The sequence below is a fragment of the Gallinula chloropus genome (genome assembly GCF_964237585.1).
Source record: "Gallinula chloropus genome assembly, chromosome: 2".
Lineage (NCBI taxonomy): Eukaryota > Metazoa > Chordata > Aves > Gruiformes > Rallidae > Gallinula > Gallinula chloropus.
This window is the reverse complement of record NC_140086.1, coordinates 51,604,464-51,626,832: the sequence shown is the minus strand read 5'-3', so window position 1 is coordinate 51,626,832 and position 22,369 is coordinate 51,604,464. Positions and strand designations below refer to the sequence as shown.

At 39.4% G+C, this 22,369-nt stretch overlaps 1 protein-coding gene across 1 annotated transcript in view; it reads right to left on the bottom strand.

Annotated features, from left to right (window-relative positions):
- ROCK1 (Rho associated coiled-coil containing protein kinase 1) overlaps positions 1 to 21,659 on the bottom strand; it is a gene marked incomplete at its 3' end in the record, with an annotated part of 84,743 nt that extends 63,084 nt beyond the window's left edge. The window contains exon 1 of the mRNA XM_084280122.1: positions 21,219 to 21,659. Coding sequence (XP_084136248.1) covers positions 21,219 to 21,311 — 93 coding nt within the window. The 5' untranslated portion in view covers positions 21,312 to 21,659. The remainder of the gene's footprint in view (positions 1 to 21,218) is intronic.
- Between the last annotated feature and the right edge of the window lie 710 nt (positions 21,660 to 22,369).

Genomic DNA, 22,369 nt, shown 5'->3' with positions numbered 1-22,369 from the left:
TCTTCAAGGAAGATTAATATAGACCAAAATATCATCAAGAATGTATTTCAGTAAAATTTGTACAGAAATACGTAAAACAGATTCTGTTTGAAAATAGTTGAGGGAGATGTGTAACAGCAGCAAAAGCTGACTGCTATTAAGTCAAATTTTGTATATTTCATTTTGCAGCAAATAAGATCTCCAAGTATTTGCAGCTTATTTTCATTAAAAAAGGTATCAGTGCATGGATTGATACACTCTTCAGGCAAGCTTTATGACCTACAAAGCTTCTATACCAAATGTAGCACATTCTGCCATCAACAGAATACCTTACATAAAAGGACTAAAACAGCTCTACAACTAACTGGAAGGCTACATGGATTTTTTGATATAGGCTACATAGATACTTTGATATGTAGAAAACAAGAACATACATGACATACTTCAGGTTTAAATGATTTATCAAGCTATATCTCATCTCACACTAGGATTAAATAAAGCCTAAGTACAGCCTCTTAAAACCGTAGTAATGTGTTGAACACAAGTATACTTAAAGCATATACACATGTATTTAAATAGTTTTTAAAGACAGAGTAGTGGTAGTTAAAGAATGGACTGATGTTTATCATTGTGAAAGCAACATTCCACAGCAACTTCAGCACTTAGCATTATTAAGTGCCTCATAGGTATAGAGTTCCCAGCTACTGCAACAACTGCAATGGGAGATGAACAGCCAAACTGACATACACCAGGGTAACACTATCCACAGAAATACTTTGGACAGGGAAAAAGTGAGATCATCCTTTCGAGTTCTCGAAGTTCTCATATTCATTAAAAATAGGAGGCAAGATCTGTTCCCCCAATTAAAATGTAATTGAATAAGAAAATTTAACAAAAAAAAAAAAAGCAAAAGAACCTCCACAAATCTCATGAGCACCCCATAGTTTTCTTGGTTACCCCAGGACAATAGATTCTGCCACAGACAGCACATGCAGAACTACCAGTTCTGGTTCAGAAGTCCTTAGACCTAAAGATCAACTGAAGTCAACACTCTAAAAGAGCATTCACTGGAAAGCAAAATATGGATAAAAACTAACACTATGGATGCAAATACTGGAATGTAGCTTCCCTTCAATAAAATGGTACAGAAACAAAACAGATGAAAGATATGAAAGAATTAACTGTTTCAGTCCCGGCTCCTAAGTCTTACGCCTCTTTGTCTGGCAGCTTGCAAGAAATCAGGTAAAGACTTCAATGAAAGGAAAGCAACTGCACAACTCCACGAAGAAGTAGTGGTATTTAGCAGAGGAAACAGAACCCCCTCCACATCTGTTGCTTGGGAAATTGCTGTCTGCCTCTCAGATTTTTTCCAGGCAGTTATCCATAAAGCCAGACTTCAGGAAGGAAGCTTTAGTCAGTTGGACAAGATGGGAATTAGTAAGATACCAACATGTTCATAGGAAGAAACATAACACATTACTGCAAACAACATAAAGTGCATTAGCTCTTCTAAAAGCTGTTTAAGAGCTTTAGATCTTTTAACTAATGCATTACACTGAAAGTAAATTCTCTCATCAACAGCTTAAATTGCTGCCTCTAGCTGCCCCACTGTACCTTTGTCTGAAAAGTGCTATGTCTGCTATGGGGAAGGAAAACAAACCCAAGAACAAACCAAACATACACCCCCCACCCCCAAAACGGGGGAAAAAAAAAAGAATGAAAAGAAAACAACAAAGAAACCCACCACATTACTAGCAAAGTTTGTAAAGTGGTAAGTCAGGGGAACGGCAACTATTTTTTCTATACAGCAACAAGAACTCATCAGTCACACAGCACCTGACCTGGATTATGTTTGCTGTAAACAAAACTGTTAACTACAGATATAAACAATAAGCTATAAAATAATAAAAAGGCAAGTTCCACCTTTAGCCTTGACAACTCAGTCTTTGGAGATTATATTAGTTCAATAACTATGCTTTAGAAAAGACTCTCCAAAAAACTATTTCAAAGAAAAAACAAATAAAAACCCAACTATTTTATTAGTAATACTGTCTAGCCCACAAAAATCTAATAAAAAAGAACACAGTGACTGGAGACAGAGGCTAGAAAAATTGAGAGTAAGAAATAAGAGTACTTAAATATTTTTACAGAGGGCAGACAATTAATAACTTTCCAAGAAAGAGTGAGAACATCATAATTTTTCCAGCAGTCTGGAAACCACACTAAATCTCCCCTACATGCCTGCCCTCCCCCAACCAGCCCCCTCAAAATAAAAAGGGAATTCCTCCCTAAAACTCTAGAACGAGTCAAAACACTTTTTCAGTTAGAAGTGAACAGCCATGATAAAAGTCAAAAATTGAAAGAATGACATGAAAAACACTCTGCAGAAACTGAAATAGTAATTTGTAATGCTAAATGCCTTTCCTTGATGTCACATGCAACCCATAGTCTGCAAAAAAAAATATGGGAAGTTGAGGACAACTCACGCAGAGGAGCAACTTTGAGAAACTTCTCTGATTGTGCAATCTCCCTTCAGAGCTGCAGCTACATTTCTGCAATAAACATTCCATCACAAGCAATCACACGTTAAACAGATATTTGAAATATGCAACTAAACAAGAACTTAACATCACTTAAGAATTTGTGCATCATTCTGCATTTTCATAATGCAAACCACAGCAGCACCCACAGACTTCTTTTTCATGTATTTATTGAAAGAAAAACCTTTATTCATAAATACTCTGTTTTAATGAATGTAAGTCAGCGTTTTTCTATATTATTTTTTCTATGATGAATATAGCCACAAAAATTATTTTGAAATCATGAGTTTTTAAAAAAGTTAATGAAAATTCCATAAGAATTATTTTAGGTAAGAATGAGTTACTTCTACCACCAAGTATTAAGATTCTTCAGAACTGACAGGATTTTGTTACTAACAGGAACAACAGAGCAAGTTTTTCACATTTTTCAAGGGACTTGCACTGCTAATATAGAACAAAGCACTTCTGCTACCAAATTGTTTCAAGATTCCAGAATCCAATTCATTAATTTTGTAAATTGACCTACAAAAACATGCTTTTCCCCACTATCTTAAGCAATTAAAAAAGGTGTGACAAAGACCGGTGGCCTCTTTTTCAAAATCCACCTGAAGAAGAAACAGTAACATGTACAGATAATGACATTAGTCACACAATTTTTAATTAATACCGGATGTTTAACTGTATTTTCAAGCTACTAATAGTGGTTGCTTTCAGGTCAAGAAATACTTCACCAGTATTTTTAAAAACATCAAACTCTAAGCACTCTTTTTACCCTTTCAGACACCATGGTACAATCAGGAAAAAAAACTTGAATGATTTGAAAAAAGAAAAGAAAGGTGTAACAAAATGAAAAACCTCCAAGAAAACATGTTCCATACTCAAGTATTGAAATGACAAAACAGAACAAAAGCTGTCCAATGAAACTCATGGTGCCTTTTTCCAATTGCAAGTTTTTCACATAATAACCAATAAGGATTTACCATATGTAACATTGCAAGAATACAAGCCAGTTTATCTGGCATTGTCAAGACTAGAGGAAGAATTATAAATCATCAATTGGGCCTGGAGATGTTGCAATTTCTTAGGTTTGCAAGTTCATTTACAGAGATGCAAATAAGTTTTTCTATGTTACTTTTAAGCGTTGAGACTTATGCTTGAGGAAAATAAAGTACTGACTTCACACACCAAGAAACAAAGTATGTCCCAATATTTCCAATACAGCTACTCAAGCACGAGACAGAGACAGCAGGACTTCATAACAGTGGCATTCAACTTTGAGACACTAGGTATCTTTTTTCAAGCTTAGATACTGATATCACAGGGATGAAAAATACTAAAATGCACAGAAACAGCAGAACAACAAATATGCCACCGAGTTCTTCAGCTACATTGATATGAACAACTAAGTCAGCTCCCCCCTAATACTGTTCTCCCCACATAACACTTCAGAACTTGGGAAAAACAGCTGCACACTCAAAGAAGGTGCAACAGATTGAGACAGATATCCTCCAAAGCCATGATTTTCTTTTAGAGTTAGTAGAGGGGAGAAAACAAATCTTATCCCAAGAGGAAAGTGAGCCAGGGCTGCCTGGACCATTGCCACTACCATGGAATCTTGTCAAACTCTCTCCTGCCTGTCCTTACAAGGGAGCAAGGCTGAGCTTGGGCTGATTAACTTAATCTCTACAGGAGACGAGGACAAGCAATATTTTTGTCACACTATAAAAGCATGCCATGACACAAATCAGAGCATGCTGACTTTATATTTTCTGTTCCCCCACCTCACAGACCATTTTTGAGTAGCCATCACTCAGTTTCTCATTAAGCAGAGAGAACTGATAAAAACACATTCTCTAAAGAATAAAACAAAAGCTAGTGAAAGGCTGTGTTTGACTTGCATCAGGCCTCTATATGATTTTTTCCAAGTATTTGTTTTAGAAAAATATTTTTCAGCATCCAATTTAAAAAAAAAAAAAGGCAATTAAAAAAACACTACTTTCTTGGAAATCTACAGGAACTAAGGTAACTTGTGATACCTAGTGTGCATATATATATATCTGTATATACCTGTAGATACAACCAGTGGTTCAAAAGTCATGTCCTGTCAAGTCACGTAGCATCTGCTGCTTCCCACCCATATAAACTCCGCATTTGTAGAACACCTAACTAAGCAGGTTCCCAATCTGTAAACAGTGATATCATCAATGATGATATCATAATCATCATGATATCAACACTGATATCATTTCTAAACAGTGATATCAAGTGATATTCCAGAACATAATTAAAAAGCTGTAGTATCATCCCACGAATTCAGAATTCTACTTTTGTCAGAACTTCTGCACTCTGCTTTCCAGAAATCCACGCTGGACCACAGAGCCAACTTCTGAAGAAATACAAAAATACCTACATTTAAACAGTCATTTTGTAAACAGAAGCTCACTACCAACCATGGTCATTTACATGATCATTCCATAACTGAACATACTCAAGGGGAAATTAAGGAAACAGTTACATCTTTTGTGGTATTCAAACAAAACACACTGGCACTGAAGTAACCTCTGTTAATAAAGTTACCTAGACTCTGAATTACAGATAAGGAATATGATCTAGAAAAGGAAAAAACCCAACTTCTTATCAGTAGGAAAGGTCTAACAGCAGGAAGTATCTGTGTGTATATATACTATATACATATATTTACAAATCCCAAACAACCAACCCTTAAAAATAATCAAAAAAGTCTATCACTTTCATTTTCACTCACATTATTTGCTTGGCAGTAAGAGTAAGAAGGATCAAACACCGCAACACATACACACTCTTAAGCACTTGAAAAGTTACAAATAGTTCATGACACAAAGCTCTATGCTTAAGACAATGTCTTCAAGCAATGCAGTATTTCACCTAATAGTATCATATAAACCACATTCAACCCCCCCCTTACTGGCTTCAGTCAAGATATCACATTGTATGACTTACAGCAAATAGAAAAAAAGAACTGAACTTCTTCTCTTTTTTGAATCACTGTAGTTCAACTTTAAGATCACTATCACATTCAAAGGTTTAGAGCTTGCTTTCTCCTTCCAATGTGGACTTAAGGGACAAGTGAGTGAACTAGTCCTTTCTTAATGATTTTGTTTCTTTCTCCACCTATCACACTATGACATGACAAATCTCAACTATTATATAGTCTTACCACACTGAAAAACCTCCTTCTTTATTCCCTAGAACATAAGATGACACTTGGTCTAGTTCAACGGATTCTTTTAAAAGCCAGTTATTCATAAATGAGAGTGCAGGATGAAAGATGATGACATCACTTATGGTATCATTGAGCATACCTCTTATTTGTACATCCTGCTCTAAGGAAATAAGAATACAGAACACTAACACTGAGTCAAACCAAACCCATCTGTAAGTAGACAAGTTATTGCTTCTGAGAACTAGTATGAAAGTTCACAACTGCCCAGAAGACAAGGGCAAGACAGTTTAGAAAAAGAGCTTTGGGCACTAGTTCTGAAATCTCACACAGTTTCTCCACAAAAGTCAATCTTAAAAGCTGAAGATCTTCTGAAGACCCTACAACCTGACTCACTCTGTTTTCAGACACTGTTCAGTATTCTGAGCATGTCAAAAATGTATTTTGCTTTTTAATTACCAAAATGCCAAAGCCTCAATAACAGAGCCAGCAGTAATATCTTAAGAATGACAAAGCCAATCATAGCTTACATTCCTTACCCATGCTCAGAATAAGTTTCCTGCTTTCTGTAAAAAATGAATACACCTTTAGGTGTCTTAAAAATATACTTCTTCAGTTCTGTCAAGACTCAATTACCAACACAATGTATTCTGAGCTAGTTGAAACAAACAGAAAGCCGATAGTAAAAAGATGGTTAAAAGATACCCTAATTTAATGTCTTTTCCTTGCCACACGTCAGTAACAGTGCTTGAATTTGCCTGTTTGGCACAGCAGATGATGGAGCAGCTACTCTCTGCAAAAGTGAACGTAGGATACCAATACCTTACATAACCACAACCAAGAAAAGACCAAAATCACTAGCTACTATTAGATTCGCTCTTTCCACTGAATTTTTATGATGCCTTTGTATTTCATCTAATGTATCTGCTATTAACTGTGGTACTGAAAGGTAGACCTTAAAAGGCATGTGCCAAAGTACCACAGCTACTGCATGTGGCACAAGGGCAGCAGCTATAATGGACCCTACTTTACAAAACAGAAACAAGACGCCTGTTGCAGCAAGACTGTGGCCTCACTCTTGATGGACACTGACTTGGAGATTGTTGCTTTAGATCACCCTAATGCTCATCTGATTGCAAAAGCTAAAATCTAAAATGAATCTCCGGCCCTTCTAAGTTTTCTTACAGAATAATAACCTATTGAGAAAAAAATACACTTGAAATTAGAGAGCAGTGCAGGTGTATATATATATATTTTTTAATCTGACACCTTTCAAGCGCAAAGAATTAATCAACTACTTCAATTATGCATCTCATGCTTTCAAAAGGTAACTGAAGTCATGATTTTGTAAAGAAGCTGCACATCTTCATGCAGTACAACTTCTACTTCACTACTGTTGATTGTATATTGCAACAATCTTTCATAATTCAAATTATCTGTATTACTGCCACATTAATGAAAAAGAATTACACCTCATCTACTAAAAATTTCATTCCATGCTAAATTATAATCTGGAACATTACATGCTAATTGAGCAAGTTCTCACCTGAAGCCACCATGAGACAAAACCTACTGAATGCACAAGGACTCCTATTTGCTCCTGATCGTTTTGTAAGTTGCTCTTAGCTTAGTAGGTATCTTTTTACAACCTAAATGGATAATTTGAACTTGCTGGTTTAAATCTTGGCAATATTTTTTCCTCCTTCCAGAGTTCATCTTCACTTGAAAAGTATTAAACACCACAAAGAGGAAAAAATAACTCAAGAGGCACTGCTTCCTCTGTGCGGGTTGGCTGGTTTTTTGGTTTGGTGGTGGGGTCTTTTTGTTTTTAATTCAGATACAACTGCAATTTATAGTTACCATTTGGCCTGAAAAATATGACTGCATGTTACAAGACAAGTGACATGAACATTGTGCTGCTCAACATAGATACTATATCCTGTGAAGTATCATCCCAGAAAGCAGGGTCTTCAATCTATGGCTGAGAAAGCAATACTGCTTAACTAGCACTGCTGCAAACAGATTGAACTGATTCAAGAACTTCACTGATGTTTCAAAACCAAAGCTAGAAAATGACAAAAGGAAAATCAACCAGAGAAACACTGCGCTGGGATTTTCTCTAAAGCTTGAGAATCACAGAATCAAAGACTAGCCAAAGGTTGGAAGGGACCTTGAAAGGTCTCCTTGCCCAAACTTTCGTGGGAAAGAGCCTCAATGAGATTATGCAGCACCCTGTGCAGTTCCATCCTGAAAATCCCCAACAGGGACTTTACCACATCCACGGGGAGGCTGCTACAGTAGTCAGTTGTTGTCACTGTAAAATTTTTTTTCTTATATAAACACAAAACCTCTACCAGTGCAACTTGTACCCCTTGTCTTCTCCATGTGTCTCCTTGTGAAAAGCCTCTATCCCCTTTGCAGCCACCTTTTAATACTGCAATGAGGTCTCCCCCAAGCCTTCTCCACAAAAAGATCTAAATCCTTTCCTCATGGGGCACATTCTCCAGCCCTTTGATCATCTTTGTGACCCTTCTTTAGACTTTCTCCAGCTCATGTCTTTCTTAAATTGTGGGGAAAGAGAACTGGACATGGCACTCCAGCTGAAGCCTGACCACTGCTGAGCAGGGTGATCACATCTCCACCTCTGCTACTAACACCCTCAGGGTGCAACCCGTGCTCCAACTTGCCTTCATTGCTGCACCGCTGACTCACGATAACCCTGCTGCCCACCAAGTCCCTTTCAGCAAGATGGCTCCCCAGCTACACAGATCCAGGCTCTCTGGTTGTGTTGCATCTGTCTTTGTTACATGTCACACTGTTCTTGCTTGCCCACTGTTTCAGCCTATCCAGGTTTCTCAGCAAGACGGCTCTCCCTCTGACGTGTCCACCCCACCACTCAGTTTAACACCATTGGCAAACATGGTGCAGATGCTTCCATCCCGTCATCCACATTGTTTATGTGGATGTTGAACCACATGAGGCCCAGTATCTGTCCCTGGAAGACCCCACGTGTGACAGGCTGCCAGCCTGAGTAAAAATTATTGACCACTGAGAGATCTTTTTAAAATGGTGTATTTCATGTCTCATCAAAACTAACTCCAATTCAACTACATATCAGTAAATTCATGCAGGTAATTCCTTGTGACATTCCCTGAATGGTGTCATCACACAGGTAACAGAGAGATTCTCATCATAGCTCTTCCTAACAAAGTCTAGAGTAGGAAATAGTAATTTCACAGTATTGAAAAAAAAAACCTGCTATCAATTATTCTGAAGGTTAAGAGTATTTAAACTGAATTTGCTGGGTTTTTTTAAGGAAAAGGCATGTCAGGACTTTTTTGTTTTCATCTTTATATACACACACACACACACACACACATACACACAAGTACCATGAATGTACTGAACAAATCTTTTCTTTCTAGCCAGCTCATTTATTAATGATTATCTCAAATGATTCATTAAGCTTTTTCACAGAGAAGTTTTCCTGGAAAGCTCTGAAACACACTTTATGTAAGGCTAACTAGAAGAATTATTTCAGCGAACTAATGAACTTTATTATTTATTACAACCTTCAAACTGCTTCAGTTGGTGGACATTTTAGTGATCTTCCTTCCTTTTCCTCAAGTGATTACACTACTGGAAAATATGGCAAAAAGGAACAGCCTCATGTTACACAACTGAGCATCGGTCACTGTAGTTTATAAGTTTAACTGCAGTTTAAAATGCATACATCCTCATTTTCACAGCTTCACATACATGCACAACAGAGCTCAGTCAGACAGTACCAATTTTTTCCATAAAAAGCATCAAATTTCATTAAGTTCTTAATTTCTCAAATTCTGCCCCCCTCCCCACCCTGAAATACAATAAATCCCTCCCACACAGTTTATACAAAATTTGAGACCAACGAATGCTATGGAAATTAAAGTTTCCATGCTAATAAAGTTTTGATCTTGAAGGTCTCTTCCAACCCAAGTGATTCTATGATTCTAAGTTGAGGCATTGTAAAAATGTACTTGTTATGTTGAAGCAAAGTAATTTTTAGGCTCATCTACTAACATAGACTAATACAGAGAAACAAATGTCATAAGTATGTTCAGATAAATTTGTTTCCCCTACTTATCCAAAGGAACATCTGTATCTAAACAAAATACAACTCTAATTCAAAACACTTCAGAATCTGAAAGCAATGCCTTGTATTAAAACAGCACAGTTTACACCACATCTTCATTGCTGTGCTACAGACTCACCCCTTCCTTTTGACTTTGTTTAAAAAGCCTTGTTGCCGAGAATTTGGTCATTGATTTTTGCCATGCGTGCTTGAAGCTTGATGTCTGTTTTTCAAATACACCATGGTACTACCACTGAAATTTCCTTCACTCTTCAAAAGAGTACAAACAGTACTTGCCTCCACACCATCAAACCCACAAGGCTGGGGGAAGGAGTAGGGAGAGTAGTTCCTTATTTTAGATGCAGAAAATAAAAACTCACAACAGATTCACAAAATGCCTGAAGAAATCAGGAAGCCCTGACTTCAGTCACCATAGCCCAAGCAAACAGTTCCAACCCCAAAATTATCTTTAATTATAATCTTCCTAATTTCCTTGCTCATTTTCTAAGTCTTGTATTTGTATGTTATGGACAGACAAGACTTCCTTCTACACAAAGAGGGTTTTTTTTTTTGTCCTACACCACCACGCTCTAAATGAAATCTGGTTTGTGTTCAACAGTCAGGAATATCCAAAAGCACAAAAGGACAATATCACAGTCTGATATTGCACTGATGCCCTCTATTAGTTCATTTACCAAGTAGGAGGAGAAAGAGGTCAATATGGCAAACCAACTTTAATTTCAACTTCATCTTCTCAGGCAAGCTTTGATACTCAAACAAATATATTTAAATAGAAATGACTTTCCACAGTCTCGAAAGTCAAATGGATGAATAGTTAGTTTTAAAATTAGTAAGAATTAAGTAATTTATGGGAGGCAAACATCCACTGCAGTTTAAGAATCAACTCAAGAGCCTGTGAAAAAACAGCCTTGGCGTTACTGACAGAATTATTTCTTGTCATCAACTCAATTAGTTGCTCCTCCTCCACTTCTTATCAGAACTTTATAACTTCTCTACTTCTTCAGTGGAAGCGAAACAAATTAACTGATCTGGACAGCAAAGAACATGAGAACTTGATAACAGAATTCCCCTTCTGTTTTAAAACTGACTCTTGTGTTTTGCAAAGCTGAGAACACAGGTATCTTGCCCAACTTAAGCATAAGCTCTTCCGGTTAATTCTGGTCCCACTTCCTTTTAGATGAGAACAGCAGGCTTACAGCAGCTCTCTTCTACAGTTCTAGGATGGATAAACTGCACTTCATTACAAACATTTATCATGATGTAATTCCAAGGCAAGCAAGATCTGCAGGTGATTCTCTAACCTTAACTTTGGAGCTTTAGCTCAAAGTTTTAAGTTACTTGTTAAAATACAAAGAGTGTGTTTTTCCATTGTTATGAAAAAGGTTATGTTCCAACTCCTCTAAGAAAACGTGCTAAAACTACAATTACCTCTGAAAGTAATTCTTAAAAAACTTACAGCCATATTTCATTTTCCCACTTTTGCTAACCTATCACTTCATAAGAGAGATTTTAAAAATTGAATTTAGACTTGACAGATAATTCCTCTTGCAGAAGAAAGCTTATTTCAGAAAATTGTTTATAACATACAACTTCGTTAGATACTGTTACTTTCTCCCACTGAATACGAGTAATGCAACACCACTGGAAAGTAAGTTGGCTGAATGTTAAAACACCAAGATACATGGAAAATGAGAAATGTCCTGTTTTGGTATAGTTAGTCAACCTAACTTCATGCTATCAACAAAACCACCTGATTTGATGGAAAAACTTCAACTACATATTCTGGTTGAATCTTAAATTAAAAATCAAGAGCATACTCCCAGGGCATAGAAAACAACCCCACACTTGCAAAGATTCTCCTCAACCTGCAAATATATGGTTTTAATCAATCTTTTATTCCAGACTATGACTATGAGTTTGCTAAACTGCAATGAAAAAGTATACATCAACAAATTCCTTTTTCCTTTCCTCTAGAATCTATAGTCCTTAACTTCTTCTCTTCCATGAACTTCAAGAACTACAAGAGAAACATTTCTTTATACAAAGGTGAAGTTGATCTGACTCCCATCTTTTCCAGGAGCTCACAGAGGAGGTTGTCATGACCAAAAGAACAGGTAATGTCAAGAACCACACAGCCATCCCAACATTCCCTGATGCTAGTCCAAATCAACTGCGCTGAAGGCAGAAAGTTCCATAAGAGTCAGTTACAGTGCCATTCCCAGAACTGAAGCAGCTCCAGCAGCATCAGCATCGTAACACTCCACTTCCTCTAAATGGCATCTTTTGATTACACAGACTGGTTTGGGTTTGAGGGGTCCCCAAAGACCATCTAGTTCCAACCCCTCTGCTATGGGCAGGCACACCCACCACCAGAACAGGGTGTCCAAAACCCCATCCAACCTGGCCTTTAACACTGACAGGGAGGGGACAGACACAGCTTCTCTGGGCAACCTCTACCACTGCATCTCCACTCTCACAGTGGTGAGTTTCTTACTAATGTCTAATCTAAACATACCCTCTTTTAGTCTAAACCCATTACACCTTGTCCTATCAGTACACACCCTTGTAAACAGTACCTCTCCATCCCCCTTGTAAGCCCCCCTTTAGGTACTGGAAGGCTACAGTAAAGTCTCCTCGGAACCTTCTCTTCTCCTGGCTGAACAAGCCCAACTCTCATCCTAACTTCATAAGAAATTCCTTTACGGATATCTATTTCTATACCTGGTATCTCTTTGCAAGGGGACAGTAAACTCTCTCAGTTTAATACTGACAGAATTGTTTGCATGCCACAATCAAAGCTGCTTTCTAAGAAGAAATTAGCATAAAACATATTAATGTAAGATTCATAACAAAGCAGCATTTGTGAAGAAATTCTATGGTTCCCCCTTCTAACACTGACAGCAGAGCATAATATCAAGACAAAGTTGTAAGGCACCAGTATTGCCTCTATTTTCAACAACAGTTTCATGTCAGGTATTGTTTTGCACAATCTGGCATCTGAAAAGGCACAGGGCAAGTATATCCAGCACAAACTCATTGCCTCATCTTCAGTCTCATTCCTCCTTGAAGAATCTTTCCCATCCACTTCTACTTTATAGTCTTCTGGCTGAAGAGGCTTTCTCCCCTCCTAAATACCTTAACAGAGAGTTAACACCACACTAAGTCAAAGATGCTCCTAGATCTCAATGTTAGAGTTAACATGCTGCCATCCATACTCCAGGAAGACAGTCCATTGTAGCAACACTTTAGCTTCTACCACAAGCAGCCTCTCCCCTCTTTTCACCCATCCCCCATGGACAGGTTCCTGTCCCTAAGTATCAAAAAGGTCTTCCACATTCTTATGACAAAAATAAAGCCTTACCCAGCCTCCCTCACTGCTTGTCACAAGGAGAATACGTACACACATACAGCATGCTGCCAAGGTTCGGAATCATGAAAGACTGAAGTGGCACTACTGCAGTGTAAACTGGGAGTCAGAGCAAGGCATTAACTTTTTTTCCTCCTCCAACTGAAGAAGTCTATGTCTAATTTGTTTCAACCACAATCACAAATAAAATTTAACGAGCTTACCAACTCTCACATTTTGAGGGGAAAATTGCTGAGAGGGATACAACACGAACCCTTATGCTTAAAGTCTCCAAATCTACAATTGTCTCCATGCAGAAAGCTCCTTCTGATCTTCTGTGGCTGATACCTCTCAGAAGAAAATTATCTGGGCTACAAAGAAGTTTACTAGCCAGGTTAAGACAACCAAAACACTTGTAGAATTCTGCAAATAATTACTTAGTACTTTTAGGTTTAGTTTTGGTAATTTTATTCTCCACTATGCAGCATCAACCAAGTCGTGCACTGTTGAGAAATGGAAAATTACAAGTTGCCCAGAGAAGTTGTGGAGTACCTCTCCTTTGAGCTATTGAACAGCCATCCTGGCAACTTGCTCTAGGTGACCCTGACAGAGCAGGATGATGAGGCAAAACAACCTCCAAAGGTCCCTACCAGCCTCAATCATTCTGTGAAATAATGATCACTTGTACTCTTCAATACCATTTCTACTGTGCACGTGGTTATTAGATACTAAGAAGGAAAACTCCCAAATCATCTTCCAAAGTAACTGATTTAGAGAAGAGAAACACTGAGTTTTCTTTAGAAGCTTCTAATTAAAATATGGACATAAGGATCTTAGTATCTCAATTTTTCTTGGAAGAGTATGTGTAGCATCATCTATCAGTGACCAGTACAAAACGAATGCCCTGAACATCCTTCCTTCACATTTTCCCATTTGAAATACCCATTATGGCTGTAATACAAGTCCTACTAACCATCTACTGAAAATATAACTTCTTCAACCACAAACCAAAGAAAAATTTCCTAGCTGGAATCTCCAGATGCCAGAAGCAGCTTCTGGCCTCTTCTTTGGAAAGTGCATTCCAGATGACATACTTAATTTCGTGTAGTTTGGGCTTTTTTTTTTTTTAATTTGGTCATTATTTATTTTGTAAAAAAGTAGCATCACTTCCACAGAAACAATACTTTCCTAGCAGTCAGTGACTATACAGGAAAACAGCATTTTATATGTAGATATGTAACATCAATAGACTTTATCAGGTTTTCCTCTGAATGCGTTCATATCTTAGTGCTGCATTGTATTCAGATGTAGTAAATTCTATCTCAATACTTTGCAGATTCTTAGAAAAAAGATAAAGACATAATTACTCAATATTTACATAATGTTTACAGCTGAGAATTCAAGGATTTATTTTTTTCAGTTCATATTATGACTCATGAAAGGAAAAAGCAAGTACATATTCCACTTGTGTTTCCAGATCAATTCTAAGCTGCGCAGTACAGACGCACACAGGCTAGAAAGACATTTAGGTACTTCCAACCCACAGTCCAAAATAAAGCCTTAGTTTGGGCAGTGTTTTCTCCAGAGGTTTCCAAGCATCAAGTCTTTACATCACTTCAGACCATGCAACTGAAAAAAAACAAGGAAACTTTCACATATTTTTCAGCTCTATAAAAAGAAACTGAAAAATGCATGTAAGAAATTTAAGAGGGAAAGCTGAAACAAAGCAATGAATGGCTGGATTTTAATTAAGACCTAGTAATAAAGAAATCTTAAGTACTGTCCCCATGACAGTTTGTACTATATAAATATTGACAGGGAGTGGCAGTCTTTCAGTCAGTCAAAGCCAATCATCTGCAAGATTTTGGGTATCAGAATAGACTTTGACCTGTGCTCCAGTTAGAAGCTGGTACCAACCCTGAGCTGACTCTCCTGTAGCAACATGGGTAGCTAACTGGCCCAAGCAAAGGCTGCCTGTTTAGACAGTCTCTAGACTGCTGTAACTAAAGAATCACCACTGCATGCTATACTCTGATGATGATGTCAGACTTTTCAGTATTGCTGGATATCCAAAGAAAAAACCTGGCTAGAGATTACACTACAGGAGACGCAACTGTCTCAGAGCTAGACCATACAGCTCCAAACCACTTCTTCACAAAGACCAAGTTTCTGCTCTCATTCAACCACTGTTAAACCATGTGTTCATTTCAGTAAGCTCCTGAGAAAGGTAAAAGCTGGTATTATTTGCATTTGTTCTAAATGAGCTGTAAGTGGGTGTTGCCTGCACAGTGCTTACATTTTTACTAATATTGTCTCATCATCCTTCTGGCTTTACTGCTGTTTGAATGAGTGGACTAATTAGGGCAAAGACAGAACAGTTCTCAACCATTCTCCAGTTCTGTTCTTAAATAAGTTGTACAGTTTTTCAGCATCTCCTGTTGGAACTGCATTTCTTGATGACAAAGGAGTTTCGATAAATAGCATCAAGGAACATCCACAAAAACATAGAAGCCTTTAATTACATGTTTTGGGATCTCTCAAATTCAAGATAAACATCCTGTACTGAGACAAACATCTCAGTATTCCTCTGTAAGAGACCTAAAAAAAAAAAAAAAACCTTTTTCATGTAGTACTAAAGTATGTCCTAGGGAATTCCCTAACTGCAACTGTAAGGCTACCACTATCATCTACTCCCAGTGCTTCTAAATATTTATTAATTTCTCAATGAGCGGCTCCTGAAGCTATCATTGTCCTCAAAGATTTACATAACAACAGGTTGATTTTCAATTTATCCAGCAAACAAATTCCAGGTGTTTCCCTCTTCCTTCCCACCACCCCCAAAAACCAAAAACACTCAGCAGTTGCCAGGGAAAAGGACATTGTTTATAAATACTCTTATCAAGTAAGAATATTTGTAATCTACTACATTGGTCTGTTTGGGGTTTTTTTATATTCCTCTTGTTGAAGTGTGTCTTAATATCACCTTTCTATTGTTGTTCTTGATTAAAATTTCTAATAGGAAAAATCATTACATGCCTACAGCCTCTAGTTTTATGAGCATAAGAATTGGTTAAGTGAACTCATTCCTGCATAAAACCTACCATACACTGTGAAGCAAATGTGGACATACTGACAGTCCCACCACCTCTACAGTGGCTTACTTATAGTAAGTCATGTAAGAGATGCAACCTTAAACGAGAGTCCACCAAGTTCCTGCATTTCCAGAGCAAACTTACAGTTGCATTTTACCTTTAACGTATCAAGTTACATACTTCTCATTAACTTCAAATCAACCTATGCATTTCATGATTCTTAGTGATGAGCAGGCAATAATAACCTGCAATTATAATTAGTTTTTCATATAAAGCTTGGATACATAACTTGAAGACACGGAATTATATTTTAGGTCAGCCAGAAGTCTTATTTTAAATCCAACTACAAAATCAGATCTATTTGGGTTGGAAGGGACCCAAAGACCATCTTGTTCCAAGCCCCTTGCCCTGGGCAGGGACACCCTCTACCAGACCTGGGTGCCCAAAGCCCCATCCAACCTGGCCTTGAACACTGCCAGGGAAGGGGGAGCCACAGCTTCTCTAGACAGCCTGTGCCAGTCTCTCAAAGGAAACCTTCTCGTCCAATTTAAATCTATTCTCTTTCAATTTAAAACCACTACCCCTCATCCTGTCACTACAGGCCCCAGTGAAAAGCCTCTTCCTGTCAGATGAGAGAGATATTCAGATATTCTGACTAGCCCCAAGTCCTTCACTGGGCTGCTCTCAATCCATTCAACACCCAGCCTGTACTGACACTGGCCATTGCCCTTACCGAAGCACAGGACCTTGAGGACCTTTTCAAAAGTTATTTTCAAAGATAAGAACCTCTTACATAAAGGTACTTTAAGCTGTATTTTGTTTCAGTTTCTTTTTTTATTTATTTCCCAAGCTCCTAACCACAAGGTCTTCAAAAGTTCTAAGTAGTGGTGAGAAAAAGATCTAGTGACAATAGCGATTTAAACTCCAAATTCCAAAGAAAGTGAGATCTTCTAGCCTCTTCCTAGGCAAGACAGATGAACATTCATTCATCTAGCTGCATATGACATAGAACTTGGAAAAGCAGGTGAATTAAGCTCTATGACTGTGTATTTTGGTGTTACAAAAATGGAAACCTCTTGAGGCTAGATAAAACAAGTTTGTCATACGCAGTGTTTACTGTTGACAGTTAATTTGAAGCTGAACTGACGGACCTGTGACACGTGACATTTTTGAAGACCATCAAGATATTAAGTTTTCTAAAAAAAAAATCAACCACTCAGGTAATTGACTAAGTACTTGAATAATCAGTTACTCAGGCATCTACATAAAACAGGAAAAGACTCCATGAGTTATTTTCAGAGCAGAAAGCACATCAAAAAGCATTTTCATAAAAATTTACTCATTTATTAACCAAAAGCATGGGCAGCTTCAAGATATCCCCCACCCACTGTCCCATTACATCCCTTCCCTCTCCAAAAACTGGAAGCCCATGAATCTCAAGGATTTACTAAGAAACACACAGGAATAAGCAACCTGTTTTAATATAAAAACCTCTGCAGACGTATGGCCACTGAATACTGCTTCCCACTGCTTAATATCATTAATGAGATAATGAGCTCAAGTTAATAGCTAGCCACTTACATCGCCTTTGGCTCTACTTAGTACACCTACGGTATTCACCAGTCCCTCATCACGGTACACCTTAGTGTGATGACTACTACATAATACAGCCTTCACAGTCTCATTAGATCTTTCTAGTACCCTAGGACCTGGTATTTTGAGAAGAAGCACTACATGATGCTGTGGCACATGCTTAGGACAGAACCTAGGCTTCAGCCTCTTCAGAGCTCAAAGTCAGCTATCTCTGATTTCCCAGCAAAGTACTAAATCTAGTGCATGGAAGCCCCAAAGAAACAAAACAATTTAGTAAGTTAGTTATAAGTTACTCACCATTTTCTTACTGTTTTATTACAGTTGCATAAGACAGGAAAAAAAAATCAACACATCTCTCTCCTGCAGCTTTATGAATTTACTTCCTGTGTCAATTGAACTTACATACACTCCATCTTTTCCACCTGCTCGTCAGAACTCTTCTCCCACACGTTCCTGAAACAGTAGCTTGCCTTCCTTTCTATCACCCCCCATCTTCTTTTAGTGTTCTCATATCACTTCACATATAAATTTAGAATCTTTCTAGCATACAGAACCTAGCTCATGATGTTTACAAAACCCAAAATGGTTACAGAACTGATTTAAAGGTTAAATTCAATACCTGCCTTTTAGTCTACAGGAGCTACAAACTGAAAGAAGAGAAGCAAAATTAAGTAAAACTAAGGAGAGCAAAACCATCTAAAGAGAAGTGAAGGGCATCACTGAGACTTTTCTCCTCAGAGCCAAAATAAAAGTGCTTTTCTTGAAACTAAGGGAACTTCAGCATTTTAAGCCTGTGTGTACAGAATATTAGATGCTGAATTTAAAGTGGCTGTCTATCAGTTAGTCATCTATTACCACTCAGAAACACACATTTAGCCAACACCTTCACGCAGGAAAAGTGAACAATTATAAATAACATCAATTCACATCTTTAATAAAAGGGAAAACGGGGGTTAGATTTAAAAGATTTTCTAAATAAAAGGATGAGGGTTTTTTATGGAGTCTTATCCTAAAAACATGATTTTATTTTCAACTGTACCAGGCCTAGACACTGAAAGATTCCCTTTTTAACCAGGGGCTAAGGGAAGGGGAAAGAGGTTTTTGTTTTAGCAAGTATTTAGGTGTGATTGAACTGCACCTAATACTTAAGCATATTTTTCCCTTAAAATCATATCCATGTAGATTACTGTGGATTTACTATATAAAGAATATATTGGGCCAAGAATGATGCTTGTAGCGTGAATCACCACACTAAGAACTGGTGTAAACTCTTCAGAAAGGGTTTAATCACAGATTCACACTCTTTAGAACAGGTTTGGATTTTTAAACTCTTTTAACAAAGAGCCTGAGAATCTACTCAGGATGAAAGATACCACACGAAGTAAAAGCCTGGCTGGCAGAGAGACTGATATAGAGACCAGCACACACAAAGTTAATCTACCAGCTGATATCTTAAGAAGCATTTTGGCTTTTAATTTTAGTTTAAAAGAACAGTATCTGGGGACAGCTAAAAAAGCCCAACCAAAATAAACCCACCATCATTCTGATGACTACACCATAATAATCTACCTTCAAAAGAACACTCAGAGGTATGCCCAAAAAACCCACAGAAGATTCCTTAACAATTGTGATTTAAAGGAAATTCTTATGATCTGAGATGCAAACACAAGTTCTAGAACTTCACATAAGCATGACAGGAGGCATCCCAACAAGTTCATTCCCAAACTGACTGCATCTTGGCTCCAGAGCACAATTAAGATAACTGAAAAGGGTCAAACTCTTAACTGATTAAAGGGTGAAGGGTTAAAGCCAATAGTAATGCCATGTTTGGTGCCTGCAGCCTTCTCACTATGCAGGAAGGTCCCCACAGTATGGCCAGCATTAAAGACCATACTTGCAAATTGTGTCATGGTTAATATAACACTCTGTGCTCTTGATATCAATCAGTAGAAGCCGAGTGTAAAACTGTAGGATTTTACAGTAGTCTTGAGTTATCATAACTGACACAACGCATTCTAAACATCAGAGTTGTTCTTATTAGTTGTGGTTCCAAAAATGACAGATACGTAAATTAGATAAAAAGCAGCAAGTTAACTGGAAGACACAGTGCTATTTCCCCTTGCAGCAGCAACATCCACAAGGCTCTGGTGACCTGTCAACACTTCAGAAGCTCACAAATCAGAAATCAGCTAAACAGGGTACACAACCTGCACAGATAATATGATTAAATTCTCTTCACCTATCCACTGCCTTATGCTCAAGCAACCTTTCTGGTAAAAGCCATGCAGAAGATGAAGACTATCTATTAAACTGCTCTCTCAACCCCACACCTCCCTTTCACCCCAACCCCAAATGTGAGAGCTCACACTAGGCCCAAATTCAGCATACTTGTTATCCTCCCTGACACCAGAAAACCAGGGAGGGGAAAAAAAGTTACACAAAAAAACCGTTATCACTTGCTACTAAGAAAAGAAATTCTCCACTTCAGCATAAAATCACAAACCACAATTTGCTACTATTTAAGGGCATCCCCTAGGCATATCAAAGAATCCAGCTACATCCCAAGCAACTTGGTTGGATTTGGCATACACTTTGTTACTTTTTAATAATCAGACCCAATATATCATCCACTGTTGTCAAGCTGGTCCAAAGTGATGTTGTTTTCAGGTCAGGAAGTGTTATGATTTGCTTTCTTAGGATCCAGTTATACCACTGACCGCACTGGGGAGACACACTTGAACCATCAGTTATGATCAATCAGGGAAGCAATAAACAAACAGCCCTCTACCCCAGGCCTAGCACACCAACTAGTTTAAAATGCATTCAAACCTCTGCCATGACAACTTCCCCCCGTAAGGTAACAGAGGTGGGTTTTACACATCATTAGTCGGCATCTGCAAACGTCTACCCTAAACAGGCAGGAGTCAGCGCTGCAATGCCTAACAACAACATAAGAGGACCTCAAGAAAAGCAAAGCTGTTGGAGAGAGAGTTGGTATATCAAAGCCATTTAGTCTTACACACACACACACACAGGACTGGCGCTCAGGAGCTACGCCTTTTTGTACAAGGTGCCCACCGCCCCTTACGACAGAAAGGTGCACGAAGCGAGAGAGATGACAAGTCAGGCAGGACTGGGCGGGCACCTCCTTGGCATCAGAACCGCTCTCCCTGCACTGAGACGTTCACGCACCCTTGGCTCAACACCGAGTAAACAAAACACTAGTGCGGAGTTAAGCGGGGCGGTGACTCAGCCGGGAGCGCGAGATTCTGTCCCACAGGGTAAGAAATTCGGGGAGACGGGACCGGGGGCCCAGTCGGCGCTCCCTACTCACCAGCAAACAGTCTACGTTCACTTCGGATTTGGGGTCCTTTAAAGTCACGTCGATTTTTTCAAACCGAGATTCAAAAGTTTCGCCCGTCGACATGTTTCCGGAGGTAACGAGTTTCCCTTATTCCAGAGCAAAGTAAGGATAAAAATAATGAAAACAAGTAAAAAAAAAAAAACCAAAACAGGAACAAGCGAGTACAAAAGGGAAACCACGCAGCCTACACCAGGCTGAGGAGGGTTCCCGCAAAATCCCTTCAATCACAGAAGTCTCTGAGACAAGTCCCGCACGCTGCCCCGCCAAGGGGGGAGAAAATCGAAGCAGAGTCCGCGGCGGGGGGGGGGCACGTTGCTGCTTCTCCCCCCCTCCTCCAACGCACGCACGCACTTTCCTGGGCTGCTCACTGCTTTGCAGCAGCAGGTTTCCTCTCCTTCCCACCTCTACTCGGGCCCCAGCGTCTCAGCAACCTCATTTTCCCAGCTGGGAAAGCCGTCCTGGGAGCCAGCGTAGCGGTTCCTCCTCCTCGCCCGGCAGGAGCGGCGGCGGGTCCGTCCCAGGTTCCGAAGCGCAGCTTTCCGGAAAAAACAGAAGAAAAAGCAACAACAGAGAATAAAAAAAAAGGGGGGGGGGGCGAGGGGGGAGGCAAAAGCCCCAAAGCCTGCAGGCGCCCCAGTAAGGCAAAAATGAGAATTAAAAAGTAATAGTCAAATCCTCTCAGCAGGGTGTCTCAGCGCCGTGGGGCTGGTCCTTCCATGGGCACAGAGCGAGGGAGCCTGGGGCGGGCCGGGGGGAGAGGCTGCCCCTCTCCTCGGCTGTGCCCTGCCTGCTCCTGGAGGGCGGGCAAGCAACGCAGGGCTGCCAGCTGCGCGCACAGGCCGCCCCGGCCCCCGCCGCGAGTGCCCCCCGCGGGCAAGGGAAGAGTCACTTCAACGGCGGAGCGACGGCGAAAGCATCTTTCTTCCTCTCCCTTCCTCGCTGCGCGGCCGCCGGCGGCTCCTCGCTGCCTCCCGCCGCTGCCAACGCCGGCGCAGCTCCCCCCTCCCGCTCCTCCACCTGAGGTACGGAACGGCCACCCGGACCACTTCAGGACCGACCCAAGGCTGCAGCGTGAGAGGGAGGAGGGAAGGAAGCGGCTTGAGGGGAGGGGAGAGCGTAAG